Raw genomic sequence first — 27,302 nt, forward strand, 5'->3', positions numbered from 1 at the left:
ACTCACAGGGTAGATACTAGGATGTGGGCAGGGAGCTGCCATCAGCTAGTTACCTTCCCTGTCTCCTCTACTGGGTCTGCGTTCAGTCTTCCCCCTCTCAGTGTCATATGCCACCATGCCACACAACAACAGTGTGAAGGTTTAGAGGGGAGAAATGTGGTGTCATCTGAAGAGTGAGGAGCCAAAGTAAGGAGTAATGTTGGTACCCCACAAAGCAACTACAAAAAATGATAGTCACTGCAAATCACAGAATGAGCGACAATGACATAGCCAAGCTTAGAAATGTTTCACTACATCATCGCATTGGCTCTTCTACTTATGGCCAAGCACAAGACCGTTTACCCCAGCAATCCACGATCTTCGACTAAGGCAACAGCACCATCTTCTAGCAGGCCAGCTGTGTACCCAATGTATTAGGCAGAACTCAAGGTGAAAGTTATTGTTAAATTTACTCCGAGTAATTCTTATCTCTGATGTAATAAAGTGAACTAATCTTTTGTGTGTTATAGTATCCAATCGAAGGAGCTGACAAACAGACCACGATAATGCACTGAGCCCCATTCTGAACTATTTGGTTGATTTGACAACTCGGAGAGTTACTAACTGATGCTACATCTCCTTACATGCATGTATTGGATATCTATCATGCCCCCCTGGTGTGTGTGTGTGGGGGGGGGGGGGGGGAGGGGGGGGGGGGGGAGGGAGGGAGTTGCTGGTATTTCAGCCACAGTTCTACAGATCAAACATCTCAGTACAATGTATGGTGGGTAAACACAAATAAGCTATTTCGTACAGTTTACAATAAAATAAAATTTATTTAATCTTAATGCATCACAAATTTATCACACTCAAGAGTCATCACTTCGTGATTGAAGAAGCTTTGGTATTTATTGAACATTTCCACACATGAAATTATGAAGTATTGCAAATGACTAGATGATGAACATTTGAAACTGTAACTTACACTCCAACATGAAGGTTTTAATATTAATAGCCTTTATCAAAGTCTACAACATTTAGTAGTGGCTTGTTGTTTTTATACTTCTCATAATTTTCCATAAATCGTCTGACAATGTCTTTGGCACGGGAAATACCAGATATATGAGGCGTAACAGTTACCTGCAAAAAATCATCACTCTCGGTATAATTTCCACAGTTTTGGTTATTCAACTAATTGATAAAATATCAAAAATTTGCTTAACAGTGTATCTTTGTTACACAAACATTTAAAACAGGAAATACAGTTCTGGAACCTGTTAATAAAATACAAAAGTCTGTTAAAATGAGGCTATGGTGGAACTTTACCATGCTCAGTACATTCTCATTGGCAAATATCCCTCCTAATGCAAAACACAAACTGAAGGGATAAAAGCCATAGGAGCACACACAAATAAATTACAAAAAATTCAGCATTTTAGTATGTTCAAATGGAATACATAAAATGACTCCTCGCAAAGAGTTATATGCAGAAAAAAAAAATAGAAACTACATTTTGTAGTATCGGCATGGTATTAGTTGAAGCTATAGTTCTCAAAATAACCATCACACTGTTTTCTTCATTGTGTACATAAAGGATTTTCCTATGTCTATGTGCTTCACCAGTTTTCGGTAGATATCAAAGGATGTATTATGAGACGTAAGAAATTATTTGGATCATTAAGGGAATTCATTCGTGGGAAAAGTAAGATAAAAGTAGGAGAACATGAAGTGGGGGTAAAGTAGTAAAAGGGGAAGACACCCAGTAGCATCCAGCACAGTTTCATCATTGCTAACATTGGTTTAAGAATCATGAAAGAGGGTTACATACATGAAAGAGACTTGGAGACACCAGAAGGTTTCAGATATGTAATGTGAGATAGATGTTTTGAAACCATATCTTAACTGTAAGTCATTTCCTGGGGCGGATGTGGAATCTGATCATAATTCATTGGTTATGAACTGCAGAGCAAAACTGAAAAAAAACTGAAGAAAGGTAGGAAATTAAGAAGATGGAAGTGGAATAAACAGAAAGAATGAATGGATGTGAAGAATTTCAAAGGGAGCATCAGGCAATGATTGACCAAAACAGGGGAAAGGAAAACAATAAAAAACAAATGGGTAGCTTTGAGAGATGAAACAGTGAAGGTAGCAGATGATCAAACAGGCAAAAAGACAACACCCACTAGAAATCCTTGGATAATGAACCAACTACTGAATATAACTGATGAAAGGAAAATATATAAAATTGAGAAAACAGACATCCGAAAAAGAAAATTGACAGAAAGGTCACAATGACAAAGCAGGAAAGTCTAGAGGAGAAATGCAAAGCTTTAGAAGGATACATGACTATGGGAAATATATCTGCCAACTTAAGGAAAATTAAAGAAGCCTTTGGAGAAAAGAGAAGTAGCTATTTGAATATCAAGAGCTCAGATGGTAATCCAGTACTAATCAAAGAAGGGAAAGCTGACAGGTGGAAGGGATATGTAGAAGTGTAATACAAAAGGAAATAAACCTGAAGAAAATAGTATGGAGAAGGAAGAGGAAACACATGGAGGTAAGATACTGTGAGAAGAATTTGACAGAGCACTGAAAGACCTAAGTTGGATCAAGACATCTAGAGTAGGTGACAATTCTTAAAATTACTAAGAACTTGGGAGAACATACCATGACAAAGCTATTGTATCTGGTATACGAGGTATGAGAAAGGTGTAACACCCTCAGACTTCCAGAAGATTGTAATAACACCAATTATAAGAAATGCAGGTTCTAATAGGTGTGAATCTGATTGAAGCATCTGTCTAATATACCACAGCTGCAAAACAAGAATTATTATTCAAAACATGAATTATAGTAAGTACTGACCCTACGACTTATCTTAGAACATAGGTTGAAGAAAAGCAAACCCATATTTATGGTACTTCTAGATTCTGAGAAAGCTTTTGACCATGTGGAGTGGACTGGACTACACTCTTTGAAATTTTGAAGGTAGCACAAATAATATAATGGAAGGTTATTTACAATTTGTACAGAAACAAGGCTGCAGTTACAAGGTTCAAATGACATGGAAGGGAAGCAGTAGTGGAGAAAGGAATGAGACATGGTTAGAGCCGATCCCCATGCTATCAAGCTATGTACTGAACAAGCTGTGAAGGAAATCGAGAAGAATTTTGGAATGGAAACTGAAGTTCAGTCAGAAGAAATTAAAACTTTGAGGTTTGCTGAAAAACTGTAAATCTGTCACATATGGCAAATCACTTAGATCAGTTGAATGGAATGGATAGTGTATTTAAAAAAAGAATGAAAGGGACACAGTACTAGAAGTGGCTAAAGAATGTCTTGGAACAGTAGTGTGTAAAAGTAGGATGAAGTAAACAGCTTGGTGGAGTGATACAGTCAAGGCAGCCTGTAAAAGGAAAAAGAAGGCATATCAAAAATGGCTACATACCAGAACCCAGGTAGACAGAGGAAGTTATGTTGAAGAAAGAAACAAAGCCAAACAGATAATTGCAGCATCCAAGAAGAAATCGTGGGAAGACTTTGGAAACAGGTTGGAGACTATGGGTCAAGCTGCTGGAAAACCATTCTGGAGTGTAATTAGCAGTCTTCGAAAGGGAAGTAAGAAGGAAATGACAAGTATTTTGGACAGGTCAGGAAAACTGCTGGTGAATCCTGAGGATGCCTTGGGCAGATGGAGGGAATATTTTGAAGAGTTTCTCAATGTAGGTGAAAATGCGATCAGTAATGTTTCAGATTTCGAGGTAGAAGGGGATAGGAATGATGATGGAAATAGGATCACATTTGAGGAAGTGGAAAAAATTGTCAATAGATTGCAGTGCAATAAAGCGGCTGGGGTGGATGAAATTAAGTCGGAACTCATCAAATACAGTGGAATGTCAGGTCTTAAATGGCTACACAGGATAATTGAAATGGCCTGGGAGTCGGGACAGGTTCCATCAGACTGGACAAAAGCAGTAATCACACCAATCTTTAAACATGGAAAAACAAAAGATTGTAACAACTACAGAGGTATCTCTTTAATCAGCGTTGTGGGTAAAATCTTCTCAGGTATTGTTGAAAGGAAAGTGCGAGTATTAGTTGAGGACCAATTGGATGAAAATCAGTGTGGGTTTTGGCCTGTTAGAGGTTGTCAGGACCAGATCTTTAGCTTACGGCAAATAATGGAGAAGTGTTATGAGTGGAACAGGGAATTGTATCTATGCTTTATAGATCTAGAAAAGGCATATGACCAGGTTCCTAGGAGGAAGTTATTGTCTTTTCTACAAGATTATGGAATAGGAGGCAAACTTTTGCAAGCAATTAAAGGTCTTTACATGGATAGTCAGGCAGCAGTTAGAGTTGACGGTAAATTGAGTTCGTTGTTCAGAGTAGTTTCAGGGGTAAGACAAGGCTGCAACCTGTCTCCACTGTTGTTCATATTATTTATGGATCATATGTTGAAAACAATAGACTGGCTGGGTGAGATTAAGATATGTGAACACAAAATAAGCAGTCTTGCATATGCGGATGACTTAGTTGTGATGGCAGATTCGATTGAAAGTTTGCAAAGTAATATTTCAGAGCTGGATCAGAAATGTAAGGACTATGGTATGAAGATTACCATCTCCAAAACGAAAGTAATGTCAGTGGGAAAGAAACATAAACGGATTGAGTGCCAAATAGGAGGAACAAAGTTAGAACAGGTGGACGGTTTCAAGTACTTAGGATGCATATTCTCACAGGATGGCAACATAGTGAAAGAACTGGAAGCGAGGTGTAGCAAAGCTAATGCAGTGAGCGCTCAGCTACGATCTACTCTCTTCTGCAAGAAGGAAGTCAGTACCAAGACTAAGTTATCTGTGCACCGTTCAATCTTTCGACCAACTTTGTTGTATGGGAGCGAAAGCTGGGTGGATTCAGGTTACCTTATCAACAAGGTTGAGGTTACGGATATGAAAGTAGCTAGCATGATTGCAGGTACTAGTAGATGGGAACAATGGCAGGAGGGTGTCCACAATGAGGAAATCAAAGAAAAACTGGGAATGAACTCTATAGATGTAGCAGTCAAGGCGAACAGGCTTAGATGGTGGGGTCATATTACACGCATGGGAGAAGCAAGGTTACCCAAGAGACTCATGGATTCAGCAGTAGAGGGTAGGAGGAGTCGGGGCAGACCGAGGAGAAGGTACCTGGATTCGGTTAAGAATGATTTTGAAGTAACAGGTATAACATCAGAAGAGGCACCAATGTTAGCACTGAATAGGGGATCATGGAGGAACTGTATAAGGGGGGTTATGCTCCAGACTGAACGCTGAAAGGCATAATCAGTCTTAAATGATGATGATGATGATCAATAAAAGTAAAACAATGGTAATGGAATGTAGTCAAATTACATCAAGCACAGCTGAGGGAATTAGGTAAGTATGAAGCATGAATAGTACTAAATGGGTTTTATTTGGACAGAATAATAACATGATACCGAATGCACAGGTGACATAAAATGCAGACTGGCAACAGTATGAAATACATTTAGGAAAAAGAGTAATGTATTAAACTGAATATAAATTTAAATGTTATGAACCCTTTTCTGAAGGTATTTGTCTGGAGTGTAGTCTTGTACAGAAGGGAGACATGGATGTGAACATAGGTGGATAGATTTGATAACTAACGAAATGGCACTGAATCAAATTGGAGGGAAAATATATTTACGGCACAACATGACTAAAAGATAGATTTAGTTGATACGACATATCCAGAAGCATCAAAGTATTGTCAATTTGGTAATAGCAGAAAGTGTGTGTGTGTGTGTGTGTGTGTGTGTGTGTGTGTGAGAGAGAGAGAGAGAGAGAGAGAGAGAGAGAGAGAGAGAGAGAGGGGGGGGGGGGGGATAAAATTTGTAGAGGGAGAGCAGGACTTGACTATAGTAAGCAGGTTCAAATGGATATAGGTGATTTAGTTATGCAGAGGTGAAGTAGTTTGCACATGACAGACTATTGTGTAGAGTTGCATCCCACCAGCCTTAGGATTGAAGACCACAACATCAGCGTGAAAGGAACAAATACTGTGGAACCTCACATAGCGAGCATAATTTGTTTGAGAAACTTACACATAGTATGAAACACCTGTCAAGCAAAACAATTTATCCCACATAATTAAGGTAAAACAGGATAATGTGTTCCATGCAGAAAAAGTACTATAAGTTTTATCTTATTCATGCCATTTACTCAAAGAAAATTATACATACAGTATTTCATACTTTATTATTCATGATACATCACTAATTCTTTTTCACTAGGAAGCTATCTATAGTCATTTGTTTCTGCCAAAGCCTCAACACTTGGCAAAAATGAGAGACAGCATTATTTTCAAATCAATTTGTAGTGAACATAGACACTGCATTATTGGGTTGACGATTTTCAATGTACAAAGCAACCAATTCCCATGCTTTCAGTATTTCTCTTATTGCACCAGAACATTGCTGCTTTGCTGTTACCACCTCCTCCTCCGCCTCCTCCTCCGCCTCCTCCTCCTCCTCCTCCTCCTCCGAACTCATTTCCACAACTTCCTGCAACACACTGCAACTACATAAGCTCTTCAATGGTCATTCCTTGGCAATGATATTCCCCAAACTCATCAATATCATTGTTATCCACTTCTAGTCCCATGCTCTTGGCCAAAGACACAATCTTGTTGAGTACAGGCTCCACAGCTACTGACTCAAATGCCCTAGAGTCACATTCGAGAACGCACTCCAGCGAAAGCTTCTTCCAAGCAGAAGTGAGAGTTCTCTTGGTAACCCTTTCTCACGTCTTGTCAAACATCTTGATGCAGGCAACAATGCTGAAGTGATATTTCCAGCACACCCTGGCAGTGAGATTCAAAGTTTCAATCAACTCGAAACAATGCTCGAAGAGTGCCTTAGTGTAGAGCTTCTGAACATTAAAAATAATCTGCTGGTTCACAGGCTGGAATAATAGAGTGGTGCTGGGAGACAGAAATCGGATCTTGATCAACTGAAATTTTTCAAGGAGGTGGTCTTGTAGTCCTGGAGAATGGGCAGGTTTGTTGCCCATAGCAAGCAAGACATGGAGGGGCAGATTCATCTCAAGCAAATATGTTTTCACCGAAGGACCAAACACTTCATTTATCCAATCACAAAAAGGATCAGGTGTCACCCAAGCCTTGTTGGACCTCCACATCACATTTTACCTGCTCTTCTGGACTTTACACTTCTCGAAGGCTTATGGAGTTTCTAAATTGTAAACCAGCAGCAGTTTAATTTTCAAATCACTATTTGCACTGGCACAGAATAGCAGCATGAGACAGTCTTTCATTGGCTTGTGACTGGGCAATGCATTCTACTCTGCTGTTATAAAGGTACACTTTGGCATCTCTTTCCAGACTAGACCCCACCCACTACAATTAATAACCTGTTGTGGCAGATAATCTCAGAATCTATGAGCTCCTTGAAGTTGCTTATGAAGTTCTCTACTGCATTTGTGTCAGAGATGGCTGCTTCGCTGTGCCTCAAAATGCTGTGGATGCTGGTTCTTCTCTTAAGGTTCTCGAATCACACACAGCTTCCCTTAAACACTTCTTCAGCAGCTGATGATCCTGGCATCTTCGAGATCGGCAAAAATCATTCTCACCTTCTCACAAATGATGTTCTCATTAATAGTAGTCCCTTGCAATTGCTTTTCATTTATCCATATAAGGAGCAACCTTTCAACATCATCCAGAATACAAAACCATTGTTTAGATACTCTTGCCAATCCCTTTGAAGCATCTATTTCCTTAAACTTGTCATTGTTCTTGTTCTTGAGGATAGTGCTAACAGTTGATGTGGACCAATCGTACATGCGTGCTAAATCAGGAATGCTCGCACCACATTTGCATTTTTCATTGATTTTGCATTTCATTTCTAAGGTAATTTTCTTTCTCTTAAGGTCATCTTCCTGCAGATTTATCTCCGGGGATATTGAGACAAAGGTTATTAAAATCTGCACACAAAAAACACTGTGTGATCACAAGTTTAGAAAAATGTCTTATCAAGCTGCACTAAGATGGTAGCAGAAAGAGCACTAAACCCAGAATACAGTATATACTAAAGACATTGCCCATTGTCACTGCCGATGATGAAAGATGTTCATATTGTTGAACGTTTCCCCTGCAGCAAGTGAATGGTTGGTGATGTCACACTAAATTGTCATCATGTGAAACATTGCTCATTAAGTGAGGGGTTTTTTTTTTTTTTTTTTTTTTTTTGAATTGCACATTATGGGAGGTGCTCGTTAAGCGAGGTTCAACTGTAGTGTGAAGGGAACAAATAAAAATATCTCAGTGGAGAATCTCAAGCTTCTGTCATTGCCAATACTTGTAGCCTCCCTACACTTAAAGTGCTATATAATTCTTTGAAGCATAGTTGAAATGGGGGAAAACAAAAACAGTTGCTTAATAAGATTCACAAACTAGAGTGCTTATCATGGGTTTTGTACATGTATTATAAACAAAAAAGGCAATGACCTGATGTTAGTTCTCATGTTATTACCCTAATGATCATTCCATTTAATCATATTAAAGACAATTTTGTGCACGTATCAAAATCATGACCTGTTATATGTGGTTCTGTAAACATTTTATGACAGATGATTTTCAATTTATCCAATGGGAAGTTGAATTCACTTTCTGTGAACATGGTTGGTGCAATGAAACTGGTAGAAAACACGTAATAAATTTGTAAAACTGATGGCAAACATCAATTCCTCAAACTACAGATAACTAAAAAGAAGAGTGTTTTTCCTAAACAGGTTGCAGCTCAAGGTAAAGCTAGATCTCTACTAGTTTGGCATACAACAGCATCCAGAATATAAACTTAGAAAAGTTCAAAATAAGTGAGAAATTTCGAAAAATATTTAATTGCAGATTTTAATAGATACCTTTGAAAATGACATGGCATTCTCTGCATGAGGTGGCTAAAGTAATTGAACTCATTACCGAGAAAGATCTATGAAGGAATCAAAGAACTATACAAGGCTGTTGACTGGACGAAGTGTGTTGTCCACAACACATCCCACACATGCTCTACAGGATTTAGATCCAAAAACCACACTTGATAGTCCACACATTGGAATTATTTACTTTTGAGATATCCACATGAGAAGATCAATTCAGATGGCCATTATTGTCCATGAAGAGCACGTTGAAATCAACAGCACAACTTTGCCAATGCATTGCCCATGTACACCTTGTGTATGTGATACTACTGCCATCTGTATATGTGCATATTGCTATCCAATGACTTCTATCACCTCAGTGTAATAGGGCTCCTCTCTGCACTACTGTGAGTGTAACACACACAGCCAGGATGTCTGGCAGACAACTTCTTTGAATCTCCATTACAAAGTTTGTTCGGTAACTGTATCAATGAAGCAGTTGTAACGTCTGCAGACTATTGTCTAAGACATTACTGGATTTCATTGTGTAATTACAACCAAATTTTATTTGTGTTGCAGAATGGTTACTCTTGATGGATGTTTCATTAATCTACGTAGTACATTTCCCATCTCCTTAAACTGTCAGTGAAACTTGACTTTGTGGTAATTTAACACTACTGAGAATGATGCTTGTGTCTACTTCTAGGTATCTGAACATTCTAGTTTGAAAAAAATGGGCCAAGATGTGGTGCAACAACACACACACACACACACACACACACACACACACACACACACACACACACACACACAATACCACATCTAATTTTGTGCTTAGTTTATGTATGTAATTGATTTTCTAATTTATTTTGACTATTCATAGTTAGTATCTTTGGTTATAGGGTGAAATCAGTAATTGTTTTGTAACTTAAATTCTATTATTGACTTATAAACAAATATACATTCTGTATTAATTATACACATTTGGAGAAACAACTAATAGTATTCTCAAAAGACTTATTTGGCTCTATTCAGAAACATGTTAGCAAATCCAGCCCTTCATTAATAGCGAAATAATTAACAGTTTTTTCAAAAGTATTGTTTGCATAACTATATACATATTAGAAATTCAAACAAATAATTTGGCCTAACTCTTGTAGTGGAAGAAACTGTTAAAAAGAACCAGTTAATTGAATGAGTTAAGTTTTAATCGTAATTTCTGTAAAGTAAACATCAAACAATGTGCCGTTCCAGTACCTATTATTGTGAGGATATATAAGGTCCCAATTTTTGGTCTCGAGACAGTCAGTCCACGGCCAAGTTTCAGACAAGAAACCTGTGTTGGTTAGATCAACAACAATGCATGAAATAAGTGTAACACAATTAGGCCGTGTGTTAAAACAATGACATTGTCTGTTTCCATACGTACCACTTTTATTCTTCACAACATGTGAACATTGTGGTTAGGCTTTTACTGCACATAGATGTTCAGCAGGAAACTATTATAGCAGTATGTGGATATTTTCCTGCAGATTATTAATGAGGCTTATCGAAAGTTAAACAATAGTGAACTGGCCATATTAAATGTGTATATGGGGAGGATTGTGAACAGTGAAAGTAAAAAACTGTGACATGCAAATGTGGACCTGTTGGTTACATCATTTAAAGAAGTCCGTGTTTGACTTCCACCCCTCATTCTTCAGCCAGTATAGCAATGCAATACATCGACACTGAGGACAAAAAATGAAGAAAAAAAGCAGGCAAACCATCACAAACTCCCTCTGCGAAGGTAGATGAAAAATTCTGATAGCCTAATATCAGCTCCAATTCTGACAATACTACTTGGGTAAAAACAGTTTCCAACAATTACACAAAAATCAATTTATAATAATAACTTGTTTGAAGTATCTTTAAAACTGTTATCATCGCGCGCGCTCGCCCCCCCCCCCCCCCCCCCCCCCCCCCACACACACACACACACACACACACACACACACACACACACAGAGAGAGAGAGAGAGAGAGAGAGAGAGAGAGAGAGAGAGAGAGACTCTGATAAAAATGTTAGTAACTAAATTATACCTGTGGCATTTTCCAAAGTGGATTATCTGGTGGCAATGGCTCTTTCTCAAAGACATCAAGGATCGCTGCTGACAGCCACTTATTTTCTAATGCTGTTATCAGATCCTCTTCTTTCACCACTGATGCTCTTCCAATATTGATAAAAACAGTTTCCTTTGAAGCACAGTTCTTCAATAAATCTGCATTAAGAAGTCCCGTAGTCTGAGGTGTGGAAGGTAATACATTTATGACATAATCGCACTTCTGCAAAAACTCCGGTAAATCTTCCACTTTTCTGAAAATTGTAATTTTTTGTGATCAAACTGTAACACTGAAATGCTAAAAATTAATTCAAAACAAATCAGTGCATAATGATATACATAAAATTATACAAGGACACACAGCTAAGGTAGGCCATCTCAAATACAACCACAACAAGCAAATATATCAAGGTGCAGATTTCACTAAGGTATAGCACACAATACCAAAAATGTTTTGACATATGCAGGTCACTTTTAACGTTTATAACTGTTGCATTATAATACCATTTTTTAAACTGGCATTGGAAATAACCTTTGAAGAGAATCTCAGTACCATACCATGTGTACGCGACTATAAGACAATCTCTTTTCAATGAGACTCCTTGAGGAATTTTAACTGTCTGACCAATCAAAATCAAAAACTGTTTTATTGAACTAAATCATCTGTCTCTAAAGTTATCATTATATCTATTCTAAACTTAAGCCATTTTAGATTGTCTACATTTTGGTATTCCAAGGAGAAGTAAAATAAACAAAAATGAGTGGTTTACATTAATTAGTTCATCACTTCCTTTCTTTCTTACTAGCTAAGTGAATAGTTTGTGGTACTACTGTTTTAATCACCATCACCAACACGTTTATCATCATCTTCATTTGCAAGCCTAATGCCATTTCTTCTTTCCTGGCACCCCTCCTTTTTTTGAGACATCCATAGCGTTGAATATGCAACACTTTTTAATATTTCTGTAGAAGAATAATAATGAAATTTTGTGCTGAGATTATATCTTAGCTATTCAGATATTTTTTTTCAGGGTTACTGTGCATTATGTGGGTGTGATGAATCTGCAAGACATTTCTCTGAGCTTAAACATGATAAGATTTCTAAAAAAAACTGAATACGATCTGGAATAGTTCTTTTTTTTCTTATCTTAACAGTAAAACCAAATCAAACAACAAGCCATTTAGCCAAAATAGACCAGCTAAAAAACACATTGCATGAGGGGCAATCAAGCAGTCTCCATTTGAAGGTCGTACAGTCCAGAATTTCGGAATCTGTATGCCAAATGGGCAAAATCACCATGAGCATTGAGACAATCATCCCACTGACACACCAAGTTGAAGATCTCATTTGGTAAAACACAGTCTCTTACTGCTTCAAGAAGTCTGTAACTACCTGCTACACATCCATGTCAAGACATGAATTGCCAACCCTCTATGACTTTAAAGGACTGAGAGCATAGAGAATGTGAGGGCAGAACAGGACTATAGGGTGTGTGCTCAAGTGTTTCCCACTTGAGTCGGCATACCTTCTGCGTTACAACATTTGCGATATGGGGATGTGCATTATGCACGGAACTTTGTGCACCATTCCCACAAAATTGGTTTTCGACAAACACGCTGCCCCACACACCTTCTTCGTTCTCCAACGGATATCTACCACTCTTTGTCCTTCGGCAGCCAAGAAAAGAATAACAGCACACTGGTCCTCTTTGGATGCATCTGGTAATAACACTGCCACAGCTCACGATTCCACGTTTTCCGCCTGCACATCGGAAAGACATGAATGCCACATTAATCCCTTGCCTACATGTTGATGCTAATATACCCACACAGGAGTCATGCTATATTGCATATAAGCTACAGCAATGCACTCAAGCGGAAATTTGCTGATTGCCCCTTATATTATCACACATTTATCTGAAACTAGAGTTGCTCAGATGTGCAAACGTAGGACCCAGCTGTAAAACTAGTCTAGCACAAAACTTGAACTTCTGCTTTGTCTACCAGCATGTTACATTATAGTATAGTGTAACAATAAAACATTGAAAATTGAAAGGAAATATGATATGGTGTGATTTATTACAACTGTGAGGCCAAATAGTGGTATCACTTGGTATTTACATACTATGTACGCGACTGTCAGGTGCAGAAATCTGCCTAATATTTGCTATTCATGAATTTCTAACCCTCATAGGACAAAAATACATGAAAGCAAATTCTCCTACAGAATATGTAACGACTGACAAGTAACTCTTTCCTTTTTGGGAGTGTTGCTCATTTCAACACTATTTGTATTCAAACCCAAAGAAATTTGTAATAAGGTAGGTGCAACAGTAGAACAGAGAAATTTTTATTTACACACATTTGAGATGTATGTAAGAATACAGTCTGATGGTTCATTCAGGCAATCTAATCATCTTTCAGGTGCTCTCAAATGTCTAGCCACTCACATAAAGACTCAAAGAGAAACACAACCATTGGTAACTGACATACCCATATCCGACTAGCCAGATCCTTGATCGACTTTAAACTGACTTTAGTGGGAATATTATGCAAAATAAATGTGAAATGCCTGCAGAGCTCCTGCCCAATAGGATGTTGAGTTCAAGTTTGCATATTTCAATGAGAAAAATGGTGTTTTACATTCCAAGGTAATCTCGCTGTTTAATTCTAACATGTGTGACAAGTGTTGACAACATACAGGAAGATACAAGTGGCTGTAAAAAACTGACTTTCGACAACTGGACTAAGGAAGAATTGGACATGTGTGAACATCTATGCAAAAAATATAGTGTTGGGTACAAAACAAGCAGAAGGCCCCTTGCTGCATTCTAATTTTTAAATGTCTGCACATTAAATTCTTATGCCACTTACAAAATGAACACCACTAAAAAAGACACAAAGAAGAGTATTTCTCAAGGAGCTTAAAACTAACATATCATGGAAAATGTTGTCAGGAAATCGGTAATAGCTGTATAACCCATGTTATTAGTGTGTATGAAGTTGTTTCTGATGGGTAGAAGTATAGAAGTAATGTATCAGCAGCAACAGGAGGAGCAACAAAAACATGAGAAGAGCTCTGCCAACACTGCAGAAATGAAAAGATGTCACATCTGTCCTAGCACAAATAATTAACTAGTGTTCACAATACTGTGCTGCTGGCAATGGAAGTGTGTGTAAATACTTTCCAACATTGCATGCAAAAAATATTTAGTGAACTGAAGTATTTTGATGCTTCAAAATGTTTTGCGCTACAGCTACCTTTACTTGGCACGAAATAATGCCATAAAGTGCTGATAAGTAAATAATGTCTGTACTTAAGGAATTAACCATTTTTATAATTTGTTTTCGATATTGCAGTGCCTGTGTTATTCTGATGATGTACTACGGTGACCACAGCAATTGTGAATTCATCTGATAATTTGTTTTTATCGATGAGCAATTGTTTTTATTAACTAAAATCAATAATTTCTTTAGATAAAATTAATTTTTTTGCAGGAATATAATTTAAAATATAAACACAAACATGAGATGGCCTCATCCAAGTATAGCACAGCAAAGAAAGAACAGAGGGCCATGGTTTTGCAAGACCAGTCACTGGTAAGCTCAATGCTGAAATTTGTTACCCTTCAATGTCAGCATGAAGCATTCAAAAAGTACCAGACAAAAATGGCATTGAAGAAGATGTGAAATTATCTAAGTCCGGAAGTCAATTTGTCTTAATGGCCTTTCCCTGTTCCAGAACCCTAACAGTCGACTTAAAATAGGGAGTGAAGCACTGTGAAACAGAGATGGATCACTTTCTTCTTTTAACAGATAATATAATAAGGATATGACAAAAGGCACTAATCCACAGTTGACACCTGACTGATTCTATATCAATCAACCAAATAGTGAGAAAATGCTAACAATCTGGGCGGAATACTCAACTAAAAACCAAAGTTTCTGTTGTTTTTGCTGTAACCACTTCAGCTCAGACTCAAGTTTGAACAGTAAATTTCAATGTTTTACTGGTTTTCAAGATTGAAGGAAACTTAGTGCAACAGTTTACAACCATAAAACCTTGGAGCAACTTAAAAAAAAGTCGAAGAAAGAAAGAAAAAAAGAAAGAAAGAAACCTTAAGAACAAGTCAAACTGCCAATGGAACAAGTGATCATATCACCCACATCGTATCTAAAACAGAAAAAGGAAAAGGTGAAATACACTCCTGGAAATTGAAATAAGAACACCATGAATTCATTGTCCCAGGAAGGGGAAACTTTATAAACACATTCCTGGGGTCAGATACATCACATGATCACACTGACAGAACCACAGGCACATAGACACAGGCAACAGAGCATGCACAATGTCGGCACTAGTACAGTGTATATCCACCTTTCGCAGCAATGCAGGCTGCTATTCTCCCATGGAGACGATCATAGAGATGCTGGATGTAGTCCTGTGGAACGGCTTGCCATGCCATTTCCACCTGGCGCCTCAGTTGGACCAGCGTTCGTGCTGGACGTGCAGACCGCGTGAGACGACGCTTCATCCAGTCCCAAACATGCTCAATGGGGGACAGATCCGGAGATCTTGCTGGCCAGGGTAGTTGACTTACACCTTCTAGAGCACGTTGGGTGGCACGGGATACATGCAGACGTGCATTGTCCTGTTGGAACAGCAAGTTCCCTTGCCGGTCTAGGAATGGTAGAACGATGGGTTCGATGACGGTTTGGATGTACCGTGCACTATTCAGTGTCCCCTCGACGATCACCAGTGGTGTACGGCCAGTGTAGGAGATCGCTCCCCACACCATGATGCCGGGTGTTGGCCCTGTGTGCCTCGGTCGTATGCAGTCCTGATTGTGGCGCTCACCTGCACGGCGCCCAAACACGCATACGACCATCATTGGCACCAAGGCAGAAGCGACTCTCATCGCTGAAGACGACACGTCTCCATTCGTCCCTCCATTCACGCCTGTCGCGACACCACTGGAGGCGGGCTGCACGATGTTGGGGCGTGAGCGGAAGACGGCCTAACGGTGTGCGGGACCATAGCCCAGCTTCATGGAGACGGTTGCGAATGGTCCTCGCCGATACCCCAGGAGCAACGGTGTCCCTAATTTGCTGGGAAGTGGCGGTGCGGTCCCCTACGGCACTGCGTAGGATCCTACAGTCTTGGCGTGCATCCGTGCGTCGCTGCGGTCCGGTCCCAGGTCGACGGGCACGTGCACCTTCCGCCGACCACTGGCGACAACATCGATGTACTGTGGAGACCTCACGCCCCACGTGTTGAGCAATTCGGCGGTACGTCCACCCGGCCTCCCGCATGCCCACTATACGCCCTCGCTCAAAGTCCGTCAACTGCACATACGGTTCACGTCCACGCTGTCGCGGCATGCTACCAGTGTTAAAGACTGCGATGGAGCTCCGTATGCCACGGCAAACTGGCTGACACTGACGGCGGCGGTGCACAAATGCTGCGCAGCTAGCGCCATTCGACGGCCAACACCGCGGTTCCTGGTGTGTCCGCTGTGCCGTGCGTGTGATCATTGCTTGTACAGTCCTCTCGCAGTGTCCGGAGCAAGTATGGTGGGTCTGACACACCGGTGTCAATGTGTTCTTTTTTCCATTTCCAGGAGTGTATTTTAAAAAGACTGCTAGATGTCACTATGTTTTGGGCTGAATAAAATCTTTCATTGTGTGGACACAGAGAGCATATTCTGCAGAAAACAGGAAATTTTCTGCAGCCGATTACACAGTTATTTAAATATGAAGCTGTACTATGGGAAGACTTGATCAAACTAGAACAGAACAGAACAGAACAGAACAGACCAGACCAGACCAGACCAGACCAGACCAGACCAGACCAGACCAGACCAGACCAGAACCAGACCATAGAGTCACAGATGGATAAAATATTTACAAGCTATTTATCCCCCACTACACAAAATGAATTAATCTCACTTCACACAGGTATAAAATCAGTGAAATCATTTGTTATGTTCACATACAAAACAAAGAAGTTAAAGTAAAGGAGTCATTTCTAGGTTATTTGTGGCAAAATGGGAAGAAAGCCATTAACAGAAGATATTTTACAAGTTAATGAACAGGATGGCCTGGATATGACAATGCGCCTGGGACAAAGATATGACAATGCTTATACAATGTTGGAGTGCATTCTGGAGTTCAAGGATGAATCCGTAAACTTAATCCTAAGACATTGTTTTACCCTATCCAAACCACTCTTTCAATCTGTGCAGATTACACACATTGGCATCAGTTCCATTATGGTGTTTTTTTTTTTTTTTTTTTTTTTTGGGGGGGGGGGGGGGGGGGGGGGGGGGGACCTTAGACAGTTTGTACACGTTATACTCAGCTTCTACCAACAGATGGATGATCCTTCTGAAAAATATTGGATTTACAATTAAGAGATTCTCAAGTGCATGATCGAGTGCACACTATGAAGCTGTTACACTTGTGTTTCAGCAATTTAAAAGATTATTGGTGCTGTGAAGGAACTGATTCTTTGGAAGCCATAGAAACCAGAGGAGTTGTTATAACTCGGTTGCCTGCATTGTGTGATTTCTCACTTCTGTGTTTATGGAGTACTGTCCTGGAAGAAGTCAACCATGTTCAGAAGTACACTACTGGCCATTAAAATTGCTACACTACGAAGATGACGTGCTACAGACGCGAAATTTAACCGACAGGAAGAAGATGCTATGATATGCAAACGATTAGCTTTTCAGAGCATTCACACAAGGCTGGTGCCGGTGGCGACACCTACAGCGTGCTGACATGAGGAAAGTATCCAACCAATTTCTCATACACAAACAGCAGTTGACCGGCGTTCACTGGTGAAACGTTGTTGTGATGCCTCGTGTAAGGAGGAGAAATGCCTACCATCATGTTTACGACTGATAAAAGGCACATTGTAGCCTATCGCAATTGCGGTTTATCGTATCGCGACATTGCTGCTCACGTTAGTCGAGATCCAATGACTGTCAGCAGAATATGGAATCGGTGGGTTCAGGAGGGTAATATGGAACACCATGCTGGATCCCAATGGCCCCATATCACTAGCAGTCGAGATGATAGGCATCTTATCCGCATGGCTGTAACAGATCGTGCAGCCACTTCTCGATCCCTGAGTCAACATATGGGGACGTTTGCAAGACGACAACCATCTGCACAAACAGTTCGATGATGTTTGCAGCAGCATGGACTATCAGCTCCGAGACCATGGCTGCGGTTACCCTTGACGCTGCATCACAAACAGGAGCGGCTGTGATGGTGTACTCAACGACGAACCTGGGTGCACAAATGGCATAATGTATATTTTTTGGATGAATCTAGGTTCTGTTTACAGCATCATGATGGTCACATCCATGTTTGGCGACATTGCAGTGAATGCACATTGGAAGCGTGTATTCGTCATTGCCATACTGGCGTATCACCCAGCGTGATGGTATGGGGTGCCACTGGTTACACGTCTCGGTCACCTCTTGTTCGCATTGACAGCACTTTGAACAGTGGACATTACATTTCAGATGTGTTACAACTTGTGGCTCTACCCTTCATTCGATCCCTGCGAAACCCTACATTTTAGCAGGATAATGCACGCCCGCATGTTGCAGGTCCTGTACGGGCCTTTCTGGATACAGAACAGCACATTCTGCAGCTCTCTCACCAATTGAAAACGTCTGGTCAATGGTGGCCGAGCAACTGGCTCATCACAATACGCCAGTCACTAGTCTTGATGAGCTGTGGTATCGTGTTGAAGCTGCATGGGCAGCTGTACCTGTACACGCCATCCAAGTTCTGTTTGACTTCATGCCCAGGTGTATCAAAGCCATTATTACGGCCAGAGGTGGTTGTTCTGGGTACTGATTTATCAGTATCTATGCACCCAAATTGTGTGAAAATGTAATCAAATATCAGTTCTAGTATAATATATTTGTCCAATGAATACCTGTTTATCATCTGCATTTCTTCTTTGTGTATCAATTTTAATGGCCAGTAGTGTATTTACAGATTCCTGGAGTCAGCTTCAGAATTTGTATTACTAAGATGAGAAGTGTAATGCTCTTTTTGAAGGACAAGAGGTATTATCTTGTTGACAAGCACTTCCATTCCTGCAGGACACATGTGACAACATAGGCATTCCTGTGGAAAAAAGTGGAACTGTCAGGAAGAATAAAATGATGCCTGGAAAGAATGCTGCACACAAGATTCTGACTTTGCACCAGTATCTGAGGAGGTTAATGGTAGAGGTGATCAATGGGTTTCTTCAAGAAATTGATATACCGTATTTACTTGAATCTAAGCCGCACCTGAAAAATGAGACTCGAAATAAAGGAAAAAAAAATTTCCCGAATCTAAGCCGCACCTGAAATTTGAGACTCGAAATTCAAGGGGAGAGAAAAGTTGTAGGCCGCACCTTCAAATCGAAACAAAGTTGGTCCATTGTAATATGAGACACAATTTAGGTCGAATGAATGACGATACAGCTACAGTAGTTTGGTTCGAGTCGTAAGCTTAGCAGTTAAGCTTTACCACGTAGCTATTGCTATGCGTCAGGCGCTCCGTCCGTATTTATACGGGTGCCCTTCGTTTTTCACGTGCTTCGTCTGGTTTGAATCGATTGCTTATTTTGCTTTGATCTGATAAGTGCCGTTTTCTTTGTTATAGGTGTTTGCGTCACTCTTAAGCTGAAAATGCATTACTGCACTGTGTCATGCATTGTTTGTCGCATTCTGGTAGTGCGTGTTTACGGCCTGTCGCGGCTCGCGGCATGGCTTGCTTTTGTGCGCGCTACCGCCGCGTACAATTAAAACAAAAAAGAGAGGAATCGTCTCATTAGCGAAACAATGGCAAGAGACTGCTATTTGTTGTTACTTACACTGCTGCTTTCTTTGATAATGATCAACAAGATCAAATAATAGACTGCGTATGATAGAACATGTTCTGAACGAGAGTTGGGCGAAAATTTTTCTCCGTTTGAAAAGCTTTGCGGCCGCTTCTTTATTACGTCAAATTCTGCACAGAAATTAGAGTCATCTTAGATTTAAAAATCTAGTCACTTGCCGTGCTTCATTTCTGACTGTATCACTATTAGGCATAAGAATAATACGAATATAAACATGACACGATACGTATATTCTTCCGCGTTTGCTGTTGTCTCACTCTAGTTTCGTAGTTTATTTGGCAGACAGGATTTAAATGAGATAGCAGCAAACACGAAAGAATACATGGCAAAACGTTTATATTCGTATTATTCTTATGGTGAAGAGAATACTGTATGTGATTCAAATTTCATCAGGTTCCTATTAGCAACCATCTCTTCTCACACATAGGAAAAAATTCAGAACGTAGAGTTGGCCATATTGACAAACATCCCAGTCTTGCCAGTCAGTTTTTCGTAGTACACTGAAATTGTGCTACATTCGAAGATGAACAATACGGAATTTGTATTTACTTCGTTGGATAATGTATGAAAATGCAGTGGTCGAAACTCGCGGCGGAGGAAAAAAGCTCGTCTTCAACTTTTTTTTTTAATTTATTTACTGACGCAGAGGTTTTGACGCCAGTATTTATCTTTGTGCCTACAGAGCATGCTGCATAGCGCTACATATATTCGACGGCAGAAGTTAGTTGTGACGGCATGTACCAACATTTTTCATAACTTCCGCTTGCTTTGCACTCAATTCTAAGCCGCAGGCGGTTTTTTGGATTACGAAAACCGGAAAAAAAGTGCGGCTTAGATTCGAGTAAATACGGTACCTTGCAAACCATGGAATGTATATCAGATCATTTTGCTGTTTGAGAATCCAGAAATCTGATTAAAACCTCATAAATGGAATTTTTCAAGACCATAAAAAGTGTAACTGGTAATTATGATAAGATTTCTGAAGATTATATCATTGCAGAAATTCCATGCCCGAGATGATTTCTGCAAAGTCACCAAAGTTCCAAAAGAAGAATCTCTTGGTTGGACAGCTGTAAGATTCTTACAGTTTGTCAGTGAATATGAATTTTCAGATCATGCTCCCAACATAATTTTGGAATTAAGGTTTTTCTCAACTTCGCATGTTTGGGTAGTGTCATGTTGGAGGAGCTATGTCCACAACAGGCCAAGCGCCAATCACTGGTTTGTCAATTGAAAATGGTGTATCACTTTAGATGAAGCAATTTCATAATTTGTTAGAAGGTTAGAAAGAAGGGATTCTAAGGTATATGTTAGTCACCTATCACTAAGATCTTTCGTTATTTGCACCACTTATGATAATGAATTAAACTATAACACTGCACCAGATGGCAAATCACCTAGCTATTGTGTGTGTGGAGGACAGGGGGGAGGGGAGGGGAGGGGGAGCAAGTTAAAACACTGGAACAGATGGCAAATCACCTAGCAATGTCATTGTTTATGAATGTTTCTCCATCTAGATGTGAGTATAACATTACACAAAATCTAACGATAATATTACAAAGACATAGAATAAAATGATACATAAATTGTAATATTAACAGGAACACTTAATAATGGCACATGTGCTAAAAGAAGCTTGTCGTGAACTTATGTAACCAACAAGAAATAAACACTTTGCAGCTAACTTAGTCAAAAATATAAAGAGGAGGTCACATTATGACCTTATGCAAGCTGCAGGTGTAGCAGAGAAGAAGTTATTTAATATGACATCAAGAAAAGCTGTGGGGAATATTTTTCAATTTCTTAAAATAGTAAAACTAATTGAAAGCATCAGTTACATCACAGGGGCAAAATCATTCCATCATAAGTGTGCTTAAATATGAAAGCAAAATCTAACCTTGTTTCCTGCAAAGACGAACTGAAGCTAAGATCTGGACAAAACAAGAAATTAGTGAAAAACTAAATCGTAAAAATAAACTTAATCAAGATCTATTTACAAATCATCTAAAGTCAAAATTTAACTTTTTTACAAAAATCACAGGCGTAAAAACAGGAAAAATCAAAATAAAATGACACTGAATTACACGGCACAAATACCAATTTAATAACACAAAATGACTACACTGTTAAACTGCAAAACTTTTTCCAGAGTAACATCATCGCACAAACACAACATAACCCATTCATCAAATATAATGCTCAAACCAGTAAAACAATAAAAAATTGTAATGCAATTTTCACTGAGCAAGAAAAGAAATCATGCACTGTCATGAATCTATGCACACCACAACCAAAAAAACACAAAGACCACATCCTAAAGTGTCCAGTAATAAATTGTATACAGACAGCCCAACAGATAAACTAAGTAAAAAGCTGAACATATTATTAAGAAATTATACACATGCAAATGAAAAGACTTTATAGAAAGCTCATGAACACTAGCCCCCCCCCCCCCCCCCCCCAAAAAAAAAAATCTCATATAAATCCTCCAAGCAGGCAAGTTCATCTCTTTTGATATAAGAAATTTATATACAAACATGCCAGTAGTTGAGACAACTGAAATAATAAAAGACAACCTTCTCAGATAAAGAAAGGCAACCCCTGTTGAAACTTAAGAAATCATAAAATTACTGCAGCTTACTCTAGCACAAATTATTTTGAATTTGATAAGAAAATACACACACGAAGATGGGATAACAATGGGAAATTGGATTAAGCAGGTACTGCCACAGATATATTTTACAAGGCACTAGAGGAAAAATTTTTTGCCTCCAATTCTCCAGTTTTTCAACAAAATTATCTACTACTATTGGTATATAGGCAATACATTACTACTAATAAATGGAGATGACAAGGATATCCAGACAATTCACCAGCATTTAAACAGAACTAAAATTCACAATAGAAACAGAAAACAACAAATCCATCAATTTCTTAGACCTAAAAAAAAGCAATGATAGTAACCAACACAAATTTGAAATTTACAGAAAACCTACAACTACAGCCATCACCATCATCAATAAAAATTCATGCCACTCAAAGTCACATAAACATGCATAATTTGAACTGATATTCAATAGAATCATAAATTTACCTCTGGAAGAACAAGCAATAAAAAATGAAATTACAACACTAAAATACATAGCACACAGAAATAGTTTCAACACATATATAGTAATCAAAATCAACAAAGACCAAACCTAAAGCAGACAACATACATAAAGACATAACACTGAAAAGAGATGACAAAATAAAGCCAAACTGACATATGTACTGGCAACATACAGAGGTAACATATCACACAAAATAAACAACTTGTTAAAATAAACATAAATAAAATGCAACTAGCATTTCACACTACCAATAATTTGCAAACAAAGTTGTGATCAGGAAAAAGTGACATCCCTATCTGTTCTAATCCAGGGGTATACAAAATTTCCTGCAGTGACTGCAATAGCCTTATATACATTAGACAAACAGGACAAAGTTTTAGTATCAGATTTACAGAGCATACTAGAGAGTGTGAAACAACCCATCAAGTTTTTAGCCACACCTGAAAAATAAAAATCATAGAGCAAACATAATCCAAAACACTTTAAAAAATTTACATGGGGTACCAAAAGATCAAACCATGAACACTTTGGAAGAACTGGAAATATATGCACACACAAATAGATCTCCGAATGACATCCTACACAAACAGAAGAACCTCAAACATAAAAATTATCAGGAAAACTTTACTGACATAAGAGAAAGAGAAATGGGATGAACACAAAACAATAAACAAAAAACAACAGACAATGTTAAGATCGCACATCTACATAATGCACAGTACTTTTGACAAAAAACACCTATGACTACCTAAGATATAGTTTACTTTTGAAGAGCATCACTGGAATGATCTCTTATTTTACAACTGTCAAAAATAACATTTTTAGCTCTTTCGTTATAGATTTAGTTGAGATCCTGGCTAAGCAGCAACTATCCATTGGCCCTGCATAGATGTTGAAGGTTTCTTCAAATTTCCCCACAGAATGAAGGCAAGGTCTCTTTGATGAAGCCACTCACTGTAAAGCTGTCAGAGGTGAGCTTTGAAATGTCTATTTATGACAACATCTATTAATTGATGTTGTGAAGTCATGCCACCTAGAATTATCATCTTCTCTTCTTTGATATCATAGCCTGTACTTCTTGGGTGAGGGGTGTCCCGAAAGGATCCACAGCCAGCATTTTCCTTCTGTTAAGCAAAGAGCCTGGTATTCTGTTCCAAATAACTTTCAACCAATCTATCATCATCTATCTCTTTTCTTGGTGGGGTGTAAATATAGCTCGTGTCTGCAGTAAAATACTGCACATTCACTCTGGGTGAGCTAAATGAGCTAGAGTGACTCAGCAGCCAGACCTTCTTTGGATTTTATGACCACAAGCATGCAGAATAACTTAGGCAAACAAACACTAGCAAAGTGTCCTTCTCAGGACCAGATGGCTAAAAAACTGAGACCTTCAGTTCTTGCTTGCCAATTAAACATAGAATGAATTAGCTGAGCAAGAAGTGATTAATTGTCAAAATTTCTTTTAAGTAATAATATTGACATGGTTTTAATCCAGGAAATCCATGCATCAAGCAAATATGATCTTCGTAAACAAGGAAGGAATATGGCTTGGAGCTTACTGGATTAACTTACCACTACATTGATGGTGTTGCTACTTACCTTACAGCTAACACTGATCATGCACACCCAATCTCGGCAAATGCAGCTGATGAAGTTTATAATGTTTCAATAAAGCTTGAAGAGCTCACTACCCTTACTATCTACACACCACCTAATGTATAGTGGCCACCAAATGTTCCAACAATTACTGTCCACCCACCAATATATGCTGGTGATTTTAAGAGCCACCATGAGCAGTGGAAGTATGCACAGAACAACAAATGTGGCAACGCACTTGTTGACTGGGCTGAAAATAACAACCTTTACCTAGTTTTTAATGCCAAGGATTTGGATACATTTTAATCAACTGCATAACTCAGACCTCTGTATTATCTCCCATGATCGTACAGACCAACCAATTCCTACATCAAGAAAAGTCTTGTCAGACTTCCCACATAGCCAACAAAGACCTGATATTCTCAATACTGGCTTATCTTCCCCACTAGTCAATCAGTGCCACAACCTAAATGGCATTTCACAAAGGCAAACTGGTAGGGTTTCTCGGACCACCTGGAAAAGTATATTTATTTCATTCCACCAGAACTACAGCCATTTTGTTGGAGTTGTTCTTGCATCTACTTTTCCTCATGGATACAGAAGAGAATATATCCCATGGTGAGATGAGAGATGTGAACACTTATATGAACAATTTAACAGAAGTGGAGACAGTGACATTGGAGATGAACCACTTCGTCTTGATAATGTAAGGAAGGTGTGCTGGTCTGGGACACTAGGAAACTTGAATTTCAACCATTCAAGTAGGAAGGCTTAGTCCTTCCTCTGTACGTTTGGTGGCTCCTAAAATAAAACTGATCAGAAGACCGGTATTTCAGCAAGTTATATTGCTAATTATATATTAATATAATAGAGAGAAACATTCCACGTGGGAAAAATATATCTAAAAATAAAGATGCTGTTACTTACCAAACGAAAGCGTTTGTATGTTGATAGGAGACAATAAAAAACACACAAACACACACACAAATTTCAAGCTTTCGCAATCCAAGGTTGCTTCGTCAGGAAAGAGGGAAGGAGAGGGAAAGACGAAAGGATGTGGGTTTTAAGGGAGAGGGTAAGGAGTCATTCCAATCCTGGAAGCGGAAAGACTTACCTTAGGGGGAAAAAGGGACAGGTATACACTCGCGCGCACGCGCCCGCCCACACACACACACACACACACACACACACACACACACACACACACACACACACACACACACACACACACACACACACAATGTCTGTGTGTGTGTGTGTGTGTGTGTGTGTGTGTGTGTGTGTGTGTGTGTGTGTGCGCGCGCGAGAGAGTGTATACCTGTCCCTTTTTCCCCCTAATGTAAGTCTTTCCGCTCCCGGGGTTGGAATGACTCTTTACCCTCTCCCTTAAAACCCACATCCTTTCATCTTTCCCTCTCCTTCCCTCTTTCCTGACGAAGCAACCTTGAATTGCGAAAGCTTGAAATTTGTGTGTGTGTTTGTGTGTTTTTTATTGTCTCCTATCAACATACCAACACTTTCGTTTGGTAAGTGACAGCATCTTTATTTTTAGATATAACTATATATTAAAAATGTCTAGATCATCCAAAGACAAACAGTGTGCCTACAGGATTAAAAAAGAGCTAACAAATCTATAAATTCAATCTCCAAGAAATTCAAAATTCTCTTCTCCATTCAACCTAGATGAAAGAAAGGTAACTATAGCAGAGGTTAAAAGTGATAAGGCTCTGGGATCTGATAATATCCATCAAGAATTTATATCCCATCTTGGGGAAAATGCCGAACACTGACTGACACACTATTTCTCCATTATTTTAAAGATGGGAATGCTTCCCAAGGAACTAAAAAATACAAAAATTGTGACAATCTTAAAACATAAAAACAAATCACCGAAACTCCTCCATAGCTTTTTGGCCTATTTACCTGCTTAGTTGCACATGTAAGTCCTTGGAGAGACTTATTTACAGTAGAATTAGTGGGTGTATTTTAGATTATATTCCAATGGAACAAGCGGGATTTAGGCTTCATCGAAGCTGCACTGACCGGGTACTAGCTCTGACAACTTTCACAGAGGCTGGTTTCCATGAGAAACTAAAAACATCTGTGGCCTTTATTCATCTTACATCAGCATATGACACCATCTGGTCAGAAGCTATGATTTACAAATTACTGAAAATAATTAAATGCCAAACAGCTGCATTTCTTATTAACATGATAAGCAAATGATACTTTCAGGTTTGCTTGGATGAAAGAACACTAACAGAGGACTTAGTAACCATTGATTCATATTTCAAAAAATGGAGACTGAAGCCCAGTATCAGTAAGAGTGCGGTTTGTGTTTTTGACCATAGCAACAAACAAGGTAACACTGAGCTGAAAGTGTTACTTAATGGCAACATTTCATCACAACAAGTACTCCAAGTGTTTTGGCATCACACTTGATCGCACTCTATCTTATAAAAAAAAAACATCTGGATAACACATGAGTCATGATAAAAACTCACAACAGCATCGTTCAGAGTCTGTGTGGCACAACCGAGGGGGGGGGGGGGGGGGGGGGGGGCTACATCAGAGCCTGTGTGTACATCAGCTCTTGCACTGGTTTTTTGGCCACAGAGTATTGTGCTTCAGTGTGGTGTAGTAGTTGTCATACCAGTCTCATCGA

The 27,302-nt window shown here is 39.1% G+C and overlaps 1 protein-coding gene across 3 annotated transcripts in view; it reads right to left on the reverse strand.

Moving 5' to 3' along the window:
* Positions 1-795: 795 nt before the first annotated feature.
* The window catches only part of LOC126183813 (glyoxylate/hydroxypyruvate reductase A-like), a 78,150-nt gene continuing 51,643 nt past the window's right edge, over positions 796-27,302 (reverse strand). For all 3 annotated transcript variants that reach the window (XM_049926063.1, XM_049926061.1, XM_049926062.1), the window contains exons 6-7: positions 10,995-11,268; positions 796-1,119 (exon numbers count right to left, since the gene is read on the reverse strand). In XM_049926063.1, coding sequence (XP_049782020.1) covers positions 988-1,119; positions 10,995-11,268 — 406 coding nt within the window. In that variant the 3' untranslated portion in view covers positions 796-987. The remainder of the gene's footprint in view (positions 1,120-10,994; positions 11,269-27,302) is intronic.

The sequence above is a fragment of the Schistocerca cancellata genome, chromosome 4, assembly GCF_023864275.1.
Source record: "Schistocerca cancellata isolate TAMUIC-IGC-003103 chromosome 4, iqSchCanc2.1, whole genome shotgun sequence".
Lineage (NCBI taxonomy): Eukaryota > Metazoa > Arthropoda > Insecta > Orthoptera > Acrididae > Schistocerca > Schistocerca cancellata.